At 34.6% G+C, this 12023-nt stretch overlaps 1 protein-coding gene across 3 annotated transcripts in view; it reads right to left on the bottom strand.

Annotated features, from left to right (window-relative positions):
• The window catches only part of EXOC2 (exocyst complex component 2), a 269449-nt gene that overhangs the window by 89232 nt on the left and 168194 nt on the right, over positions 1–12023 (bottom strand). For all 3 annotated transcript variants that reach the window (XM_047733700.1, XM_047733697.1, XM_047733699.1), the window contains 5 exons: positions 11716–11796; positions 11201–11260; positions 10235–10296; positions 5306–5372; positions 747–863 (listed from right to left, as the gene is read on the bottom strand). In XM_047733700.1, the coding sequence (XP_047589656.1) occupies positions 747–863; positions 5306–5372; positions 10235–10296; positions 11201–11260; positions 11716–11796 (387 nt within the window). The remainder of the gene's footprint in view (positions 1–746; positions 864–5305; positions 5373–10234; positions 10297–11200; positions 11261–11715; positions 11797–12023) is intronic.

The raw sequence follows: 12023 nt of genomic DNA, 5'->3' as shown, positions 1-12023 counted from the left end.
TTTGCCCAAAAACCAACCAACCTTTAATAAGATGGTTGCTTCATTTTTTCCTTTTCTGCTTACTTGAAAAAATATAAACAAAGTATAACATCTAAAGAAAAACCTACTCCATTGATTTATACAGCACTCATTTTTGTCCAACTTGGATTAGAGAGTGGAGAGCATGTATTTTTCAGGTAAGTCATTAAACCTCCAGAGGAAAGCTGTTGTAAGCCACTCTGGTGTGTGTGAGTCTTTGTGTGTGTCCCTGTGCTTCAGCATAGTAAAAAGCAAAAGCATCATTGTGGTCATCTGGAAAGGGGCTGAGGAAGAAGAGGTGTGAATAAGCAGGAAGAGGTTTATTTGCAGGCTCAGGGAGTTTGCTGTTGGCTCTAAAGTAAAAGTTTTAACCTAAAAGGAGCCAAATCTGAGATGATTCTTAAAGATTTGGGTTTGATGCCTTTCTTTCCTATTTCCTTTCCTTACTTTGAGCAGTCTGTGTGAGGAGTAAATCAGCTTTTGCCTTGAGAAAGCTTTGATCTTGAGAAAAGAAGAGAATATTAAATTAACAATTCTCAAGGTGAGTTATAAGAAGGGCAGGAATCATTCAAAGTCAGGGTAGGGTGAAGAGGAGGAAGGTATATGGGTGTGGGGAGGGTAAGGACAGAAAAGTATAGGAAAAGCAAAAGACAGGGGGTACTAAGAAAATAGTTTGGAAACTAAATTGTTAAAATAACCACCTTGTTAATTTAGCATAATTCATTTACCTGTGTTATTTTCTCTATTCCTTGGAAGTTGTGCTTTTCAAAATGCTCTGCTATATTCAGAAAGGTGTGACGTTCTAGGTAGCAGCAGTTACTCAGGACTATCAAAAGTCTCTGTTCCTAAAAGTAAAACCAATATTTAGAAAATTACATTTACAATAACAAACTGGGTAACAGTTATCATTTATTACATTTAATTATAATCTCTTCATGTTTAATATCAATATTCAATGTTTTGTTTTTCTTGGTCCCTTTTTCCCCCAATAATAATATAGAAACAATATAATTCTGTAACTCTATATATTATAACTGCTTGTTATTACATAATGCACTAAAGAGTCAAATAATGCTGTCTTTTGAAATTTAATAGCTATATGGAAAAACAGCTAACTAGTAAGGTAGGATCAGCTATTGTTCTTGTGAAAGGGGTTTATTTTACTGGTTATTCTGCCTAATATTTTTTACAACAAAAAAGACTATAAAATTAATATTTTAAAGTAATTACAAATGCAAAAATTCACAGGAAGTAATTTATAAATTTTTCTTAACTTGAAAGAGAATTATAATGCCATCTATATGATGGGGTCCTTCCAAAAACTGGGCCTTCACAGATGCATTTTATGTAGAATAGTTTCCCTCTCATGGAGAGTGATAAAACAAAAGCAGGGAACTTTTCCATAGTATTGGATATGAGGAGGGCTAGAGCCTCATACTCTATGTTCTCCAGGGTTCTAGCCACTTTAAGGTAATTTCTTATTAAAATTACCACACCCCCAGGCTGATGAATAAACATCATCTTACAGTTCAGAAGAACTATTTTTGTAAACAAAATTCCAGGAATGGCAGTTATCTCCACTGTTGTGGCTCACCAAGAATACTTCCCATGCTCCCTCAGTGTGAGAGCATTCTCTAGAACAACAGTGACTAATTTAGGGCTTTGATTTAAGATCCCTTGACCAAACATTAAGGCAAAACTACTTTCCAGGAAAAATTTTCAGCCATATTTTGCTTACTGTTTTATATATAACTTATGTTAAAGTCAACACTCTGAACTCAGTTGCCAAGTACAGCTTATACCTCCCAATAATTTCATTTAGCTCCATCAAAAATTTTAAAACTTTCTAAATTTCTTTATTTAAAATATTATCTACTGCTGGCACAGTGTGGCCTATTCAGTGCCCCTTTTGGTCATCAACAAATATAATTAAAGGGCAAGGAGTTATTAAAAGTACCCTCAAGTAAATGAAAGGTTGTGAATGGCCTTGAATTAATTGATGGATGGGAAATAAATTACAAAACAAGGAAAATAGGGCTCTGTTATGTATACCACTCTTCCACATTTTGTGAATAAATGGCAAGTGAGAACCAGCAAGAAAGCAGTAAACAACACTGCATAGGCACACAGGTCAGTCTGAGGAAGGGGTATATTCCCTCCTGCCCCATACTTGGTATTATCATTATATGGTGGTCCTCATAAAGAACATAAAATAAAGTAAGCATAAGGTGTCATCAGCCACTCTAAACATACTGCACTCTGCAAAAATCTCAACTGGTTTTTCAGTTACAAGATCAATCCTCAATTACCTTACCTTTTCCTCCAAATATTAATCTTATAGTCTAACAGACCCCCGGGGCGTGCCACATCCTCTCTGCCCTGTTCATTAACGCTTTTTAAATTTTTCTCCCTATGGGGCACCTGGGTGGCTCAGGGGGTTAAGCCTCTGCCTTCGGCTCAGGTCATGATCTCAAGGTCCTGGGATCGAGCCCCGCATCGGGCTCTCTGCTCAGCAGTGAGCCTGCTTCCCCCTCTCTCTGCCTGCCTCTCTGCCTACTTGTGATCTCTCTCTCTCTCTCTCTCTGTCAAATAAATAAATAAAATCTTTAAAAAAAATAAATAAAATAAATTTTTCTCCCTATAATCTGCATTGTTCTTCCCCCAAAATGGAAAAATAGTTTGAGTGATTTGAAGTCTTACTCTTGATAATCATATTTTTCTTCCCAACTCTGACCAATTAGAAGTGAAAGTGGGAAGAATAATTGAACACTACAATAATCAAATTCTTAAACTTGAATATTTATTAAAAGCTTACTAGCAACTTAAATGAATATGTATGTTTGAAAATAACAACTCAACCTATCAAAGGCAGTACTTGCCAATTATGTATTATTTCAATTATTTCTCACAATCTCTGAGATTGTAGGCATTACCATCTCAATTTTCTCCAGGAGAAAACAGGACACCATCAATGACATGCCCAAGATTATTCAGTCAGTAAGACCAGGAAGCAACCTGGACCTCTACCATACCATAACTGCCTCTCCACTGAATAATAGAACAAAACCCTAAGAAGATCTCAATAATCTGGGTTAAATCTAATGAGTTATCATACAAATACAGAGAAACACAGGAACTAAATTTGGTACCAAATGAACAATTTTAGGGAGTAAAATGGGAGAGAAAAGGTCCTGTGACTGGGAGAAGCAAGTATGAAACACTTGCTGTGTGGTTGACAGTAAATTCAATGTGACTCAATAGAGATGTAACCTAATGTGTAGTTCTGGCTGCTTCCCAGTTGCCAGGGCCACATCAGAGTCTGGTACTCCATTCTTGAAAGAGGACAGAAGTAGATTAAGAGGAGACTCACTGCCATGTAGACTAGGAGATGCCTAAAAGATTTAGGGTGTTACCTAAGAGAAAGGAAGATTCCAAGCCCACACAACAAATGTTTTCAAACAGTAAAGAGATTGTCATGTAGAAATCAGGCTTGTTCTAAAGGGCAGAGAAAAAGAGCATAGTTGACCCAATAGCTCATAAGGCCCTTCTCAATTTAGAAGGCTCTTTCCTCCAGCCTGTGTCTCTCTAGTCTACTAAGTTCACAGTGCAAAGAATGATCCAAACTCATTACATCAACTTCCTTGGATCCTATATATGTTCAGATAGCTCATTAGCAATCCACTGATACGCTTCTCCTACAGGCCTAACTGCCAAGCCCATAACACTCCAGTTTTCATCTGACCCACCTGATCCTCTACTAGTCTTTGAAACTGTTAAATACTCCTTTGTTTAAATTATCTCTTCCATCTCTCTCAGGAACACTGTTTCATTTGAATTTTCTTCTCTCTCTCTCTCTGATTATTCTTTTTTGGGAACTTTGAGGCTCTCTGCTTCTGGCCATCCCTTAAATACCGGTACCCCAATGTTATTTTTATATATCTGGCCCTCCTCTCATTCTACCAATATCTTTCCTAGTATTTTCCTGAGTATACTCATCCACTCCCAGGCCTTGTATTGCTTATACAGTTTACCCCTGAACAACACAGGTTCAAAATGTACTCGTCCACTTATATGCAATTTTTTTTGATACATACAGTACAGTACTGTAAATGTATTTTCTCTTATGATTTTGGTAACATTTTCTTTTCTCTAACTTACTTTATTGTGATATTGTGATATAGCATATAACATATAACATAATAACATATAAAACGTGTTAATTGCCTGTTATTGGGAAGGCTTTTGCTCAACAATAGACTATTGGTAGTTAAGTTTTAGGGGAGTCAAAAGTTACAGATTTTTGACTGAATGGAGCATTGGGATCCCTCACTGCTCAAGGGTCAACTGTGTATTACTGATTCAGAAATCTGTATTTAGATTTCTTTCCTGGAGTCCAGACACATATATCTAATCAACTGCTAAATATCTCTGCTTGAACGTCACTCATTTAATTTATCTGGTCCCAAACTGAATTTTTGATCTTTCCTATTATAACAAATTCTTTACTTAGGAGTTCATACTTATAAATATAATATCTGTGGGAATGATACAGGGCAGGAAATTCTGGTCATATGTTTTCCTTCTTGAGAGATACATATATACATACATACATGTACACACACACACACACACACGCATACACCCTTCAAGCAAATGACAAACCAGAGAGCGTTATTTTTTTTAAAAGATGGACAGGTCTAAATTTAAAGAGCTGAATTTATACATATAATAAAGTATGTATGTTAATCATCCCCAAATACCTGTATATGCTAAAATAAGATATAAGTGTACATATATAAAAAGGTGGTATGGCTGGCTTTGTTTTGCCACAGAACTTTATGTTCAAATGAAATGCTATTAGGGAACTTACAGAAATAAAATAGAGAAAAGCATAACTTCTCTAGTTAAAGAGGAAAAACATGGGGAGATGGGCCCCCATCTTCTGCTGCCTCTTCAACTTTCAAACAGCAGGGAACCACTAGGACACCTACTTCACACTCAAAAACTTGAATTATGCAAGGAGTAGATGGAACCACTTAAATAACAACTTCGACTAAAAGGTTTTTAAGTTGTGGAATACATATAAAATTATATTTTTACTAAAATTTTCACAAAATAAAGCAGAGCTCAAAATTATAGAAAAGTATACTACAACAGGAATACAATATCTGCCTCTCAAAGTAATTTAGACTGATTTATAAGCAGTCAAAGTAATTTAGACTAATTTATAAGTCATTATATAATTTTAAAATGGTAAGTTTAGCTTTTTATTTATCATCTTACTTACAGAAGTCAAACTGAAATCTTCATGGATACTTCCAAACAAATCGGGAGAAGAAACATCAACTGAAAGACTAAAAAGGAAGCAAGTAAGAGAACAGTAATGATTAAAGCACAAAAATTAACAGTGTTAATATAATGTCATATATCTATTACAACTCAATAAAAAATGCAATGAATTTTATATAAACTTGACTTTAAAATCTTTTGGTCAAAAATCTCATAACTCCCTGCTTTATATTTAACAATTAACAGCTCAAAGTAGACACAATAGGCTATCTATTAATATAGGTCATATGCTATTTGTTTTGGTTTTCTCAATACTCAAATTAAATTTTTAAAAATCACCAAAGGGAGAAAAGACCCAAATGGCCAAGGAAATGTTGAAAATGAAATGAAATGAAATGAAAATGAAATGAAAAATGAAAAAATGAAAAACAAAGCTGGAGGCATCACATTGACTGATTTCAAGCTTTATTACAAAGCTGTGATCACCAAGACAGCATGGTACTGGCACAAAAACAGACACATAGACCAGTGGAACAGAGTAGAGACCCTCAACTCTATGGCCAAATAATCTTCAACAAAGCAGGAAAAGAAATCCTGTGGGAAAAAGACAATCTCTTCAACAAATGGTGCTGGGAAAATTGGGACAGCTCAGTACAGAAGAATAAAACTCGACCATTTTCTTAACCATACACAAAGATAAATTCAAAATGGATGAAAGACCTCAATGTGAGACAGGAATCCATCAAAATCCTAGAGGAGAACATAGGCAATAACGTCTTCAACCCTGGCTACAGCAACTTCTTTCAAGACCCGTCTTCAAAGGCAAGGGAATTAAAAGCAAAAATGACCTTTTGGGACTTCATCAAGATCAAAAGCTTCTGTGCAGCAAAGGAAACAGTCAACAAAACAAAGAGGCAACCCACAGAATGGGAGAGGGTATTTGCAAATGACACTAAAAAGGGCTAATATCCAAGATCTATAAAGAACTTTCAAACTCAACACCCCAAAAAATAGATAAGTCAAAAAATGGGCAGAAGACATGAACAGACACTTGTCCAGTAAAGACATACAAATGGCTAACGACACATGAAAAAATGTTCATCATCATTAGCCATTAGGCAATTCCAAATCAAAACCACATTGAGATACTACCTTACACAGTTAGAATGGCAAAAATTAACAAGGCAGGAGAAAAACAAATATTGGAGAGGGTGTGGAGAAAGGGGAACCCTCTTTCTCACTGTTGGTGGGAATGCAAGTTGGTGCAGCCACTTTGGAAACAGTGTGGAGATTCCTCAGAAAATTAAATATAGAGCTATCCCATGACCTGGCAATTGTACTACTGGGTATTTACCCCAAAGATACAGATGCAGTGAAAAGAAGGGCCATCTGTACCCCAATGTTCATAGCAGCAATGTCCACAATCACCGAACTGTGAAAAGAGCCGAGATGCCCTTCAACAGACATATGGATAAAGAAGATGTAGTCCATATATACAATGGAATATTATTCAGCCATTAGAAAGGATGAATACCCAACTTTTGTATCAACATGGATGGGACTGGAGGAGATTATGCTGAGTAAACTAAGTCAAGCAAAGAAAATCTATCATATGGTTTCACTTACTTGTGGAACATAAGGAATAACATGGAGGACATTAAGAGAAGGAAAGGAAAAGTGAAGAGAGGTAAATTGGAGGGAGAGATGAACCATAAGAGACTGTGGACTCTGAGAAACAAACTGAGAGTTTTAGAGGGGATGGGGTGGAGGGATGGGTGAGCCTGATGGTGGGTATTAAGGTGGGTATTCCACGTATTACAAGGAACACTGGGTGTTATATGCGGACAATGTATCTTGGAACACTGCCTCAAAAACCAATGATGTATTATTGTATGGTGAATAACACAACACAATTAAAAAAAAAAAACCAAAGGGGAAAATAGCTAATAATTTAATATAGAGGTACAGATTCAAATTAATTGAAATGTTTTTAACTATCAGAATCTCCAGAGCGCTTTTCAAGCTCATTTACATAATAAACCACTTATAGGTGAGCTGAGTTAGGAAATTAGCTAATAATCAACAAGTGACCAAAGATACAAAATTGCAGGGGAGGAAATACTATAATCCACTGATCAAGTGATAAAATAGAATGATAATCAACACTTTAGCTGGAATTCTTTTCCTTAAACCTAACCAATGGATTTTAGAATTCATATGGAACAGTAAATAAATGAAAATATCAAATAATATTTGAAAATAGAATCGATAAAAAGATATCAATCTTAATTAAAAAAACAAAGTAATGAACATTAAAATAATACAAAAAGATATAAAACATATACAAATGAATAGAACAGAAAATAAAGTTCAGAAATATAGGGAAAACCCTAAAGACTCCACCAAAAAACTACTAGAATTAATAAATGAATTCAGTAAAGTCGCAGGATAGAAAATCAATGTACAGGAATCTGCTGAGTTCCTATACACTAATAATAAAGTAGCAGAAAGAGAAATTAAGAAAAAAAAAATCCCATGTACAACTGCACCAAAAATAACAAAATACCCAGGAACAAACCTAAACAAACAGGCAAAAGATCTGTACATTGAAAACTATAAAACACTGATGAAAGAAATTAAAGACCAAAAAATGAAATGACATTCCATGCTCATGGATTGGAAGAAGAAATATTGTTAAAATGTATGTATTACACAAAGCAATCTATACTTTTAATGCAATTCCTATCAAAATACCAATGGCATTTTTCACAGAACTAGAACAAGTAATCCTAAAATCTGTATGGAAGCACAAAAGACCCCAAATAGCCAAAGCAATCTTAAAAAGAAAAGCAAAGCTAGAGGTATCACAATGCTAGACTTCAGGTTATATTATAAAGCTGTAGTCATCAAGACAGTATGGTATTGGCACAAAAATGGAAACATGGATCAATGGAACAGAACAGAAAACCAAGACTAAACTAATATCATATGGTCACTTAATTCTTTTTAAAAGATTTTATTTATTTATTTGACAGAGAGAGAGAGAGAGCAGGGGGAGTAGGAGAGGGAAAAGCAGGCTTCCTGCTAATCAAGGAGCCCGATGTGGGGCTTAATCCCAGAACCCTAAGATCATGACCTGAGCCAAAGGCAGACGTTTAACAACTGAACCATCCAGGCACCCCAGGACACTTAATCTTTGACAAAGCAGAAAAGAATATGCAAAAGGACAGTCTCTTCAAGAAATGGTGTTGGGAAAACTGGACAGCAACATCCAAAAAAAGAAACTGGACCACTTTATCACATAATACACAAAAATAAATTCAAAATGGATTAAAAACCTAGAAGTGAGACCTGAAACCATAAGAAACCTAGAACAGAACACAGGCAGTAACCACTTTAACACTAGCCAGAGCAACTTTTTCTGGATAACTTCCCTTTTGCAAGGGAAACAAAAGCAAAAGTCAACCACTGGGACTACATTAAATTAAAAAGCTTCTGCCCAGCAAAGAAAACAGTCTCAAAACTAAAAGGCAACCTACAAAATGGAAGAAGATATCTACAAATGACATATCCAATAAAGGGTTAGTATCCAAAACATAAAGAACTTATAAAGTTCAACACCCAAAGAACAAATTTAAAAATGAGCAGAACACATGAACATGCATTTCTCCAAAAAAGACATCCAGATGGCCAAGACACATGAAAAGATATTCATCATCACTCATCATTAGGGAAATGCAAATCAAAGATACAATGAGATACCACCTCACTCCTGTTAGAATATCCTTAAGGAATAAATTGGTAATTTGACAAGTTTTCCATGTTTGTGATATTCTTGGTATTGGTTTACAAATGACATATCCAGTAAAGGGTGAGTATCCAAAATATAAAGTCTCTCAGTGTATAATGCTACTGCCTCTTTCAGACTTAATAAATATTGAACTGTAGCTTTTCTGTGATTTGATGTTATATATTTAACGCGATCCACCAGGAATTTGTATTGTTAATCAATTTCCTGATACTGTTGATTAAACGTCTTTCCTTCCATATTGTTTTGTTACAATTTCTGTTTCAGACACCACTGAATTCTAATACATAGTGTTATGTATTTCTGAACTTTTCTTTTTTTTTAATTTTATTTCATTTTATTTTAAACTCCACATACAGTGTTATTTTAGTTTCAGGTGTACAATATAGCAATTTGACAGTTCTATACATCGCTCCTGCTCATCACAAGTGCACTCCTTAATCCCCATTACCTGGTTTTATAAATACCAATTTATACCTGTTAGAAATACCTTAAATGGCATTTATTTCAGTATTTTCTGTGTCAGAGCATTAACCTTAACACAGAAGTTACATATGCCAAATATCATTCAATAACATTCAGATAAATTACATATTAAAAGATCTATAGAACAATATTATAAAAGAATTATTATCAGAATTTGTAAATGTTAAGAATCAACATGTATCCTCTGAAGCTCAAATAACTAAGCCTGACCCAGACTTAATTCTACTAGAAAAATTAGTCTTTAACAAGAGTATAGAATTCTCTAACATCAGAATGTTAGAGAATCAGCTATTAGTTCTAAAGGTTATCAACTAGGAATTATATATCTATTATATATCTTAATTTTCATTATTATTTATAAAACTTATATATATTATTTATAAAACTTGTTGCTTTCCGTAATTAGTAACCAATCATGTCTTCAGTTTGCTCAACATTTTTCTAGGAATGCTAAAATGAGTTCAGAAGATGAAGAAATTATATACAAATACAGGTCAAATATATAAAAATATAATTTTAATATATATAATCTATCTTTCTTATTGTCTTAGTTTATAAGACTACATATAAAACATTGGTGTGCATTTTTAATCCTCCTAAATGCATCAGTGAGATTAGTTTCAGTTTACTTACTGTGTAGTATCTACATCTGCATCAGGCTTAGTGCTCAACTGTTCCAGACAGTATATAAAAATCTAAGTCAAAAATAAGAAGTTTCAGTAACATGATTCTTAGATATTAATTGATTTGGACATTAAAAATAATTTTCTGTAAATAAATTCCTTTTTTTTTTAAAGAGAGTGTATGCACGTACACTCACAAGTGGAGAGGGGTGGGCAGAAGGAGAGAGAGAATCTTAAGCAGGCTCCAGCACAGCATCAGAGCCTGACACAGGGCTTAATCTCATGGCCCTTAGTTCATGACCTGAGCTGAAATCAACAGTCAGATGCTTAACCAACTTAGCCACCCAGGTGCCCCAATAATCCTATGTAAATAAAAAAAACCCAAATATATACTAAGTGATATGTATGTATGTATGTATGTATGTATATCTCCCAGAAGTGATAGAATATCCTGTATATGGTCATAAATTAAGTGCTGAAAGATTTAAAGCACCTATGTTTTGATCCAACTATAAATTCCTGAATTTATTTTAGGAAAAAGACCTTTTCCTTCCTTTCATCCACTCAATTACATGCTCAACTTTGTTATGTTCTGACAAAGCACTAGTCCCAACCAAAGAACTTCACACTGTAGACACAATGTAAACAACTATCATGTCATTTAATTTGTGCTGTAACAGAAATATAAGTAAAGAGGAAAACACACAAAAAAGTATAATATAAAGTATACAAAAGTATACTTTTAAAAAGTATATAAAAGTATAAAAGTATATAAAAAGAAGTATAATATAAAGGGGTATTTCTAGAATAAGCTGGAATTAATCCTACCTTGAACTTCGTTACCTTACTCGCCATAAACTATTACAGACTCAGACAAGATGAAAAAAGAATGTTATACATATATTATTAATAGGTGGGAGTTTACTATAATTTGCTTTATTTCAGGTTTCAGGGCATCAGTGCTTTTACATATTACCTGCATGATATTGATGCTGAGTTGACAAACCTCCTCCTGTGTTTTAGGTTGTTGAAAGACCTATAAAGAAGAATTTTGATAAGTTTTTGGACTTCACTGAGAAAACAAAATTTTGTGTTTATGAAGCTTGATATAAAAAGAATCACACATGGGAAACTGCTTCCAGTGTGGGTAACCTTAATCTGAAAGGGACAGTGATAAAGAGCTGCATTCCAGGCAGTGTTTTTGTCCTGAGAATACACTGGCATGGAGCAGCCTGATAACATTCAGGTCAGTCACTCTCTCTGTATACAAAGTGTTGATGATTCCAATTACTCTACCTATAACAAATTCACATTTTAACTTGTCAGCCTATCATGGAACCAAGATTGACACCCTATGCAATTAAATGAAATAAAACAAGCAAGCAGCTGAGGGAAAAGCTCTCTTGTGCTGAAATGACTTATTTACAACTGTGATTCCCACAGGTTCCTGGAAAAGACTGAAACAGAAGTTGAAGTTAATGGAAAACTTACACTGGCTTCTCCAGGCTTGCACTCTAGAACTCCTTTAAGTGACTGCAGAGAATGTACAATGCACTGCTCAAACTGATATGGCTGAAGGAAAAAAAAAATACGTTATCTTAAAATTCAAAAATAAGATTGGCTATTAAGATATTGAACACTGCGATACAGATGGCCCTTCTTTTCACTACGTCTGTATCACTGGGGTAAATACCCAGTAGTGGGATTGCAGGGTCATAGGGAAGCTCTATTTTTAATTTCTTAAGGAATCTCCACACTGTTTTCCAAAGGGGCTACACCAACTTGCATTCCCACCAACA

The sequence above is a fragment of the Lutra lutra genome, chromosome 6, assembly GCF_902655055.1.
Source record: "Lutra lutra chromosome 6, mLutLut1.2, whole genome shotgun sequence".
NCBI classification, from domain to species: domain Eukaryota; kingdom Metazoa; phylum Chordata; class Mammalia; order Carnivora; family Mustelidae; genus Lutra; species Lutra lutra.
Note: the sequence above shows the minus strand (reverse complement) of the source record. Positions and strands in the feature narration are given on the sequence as shown.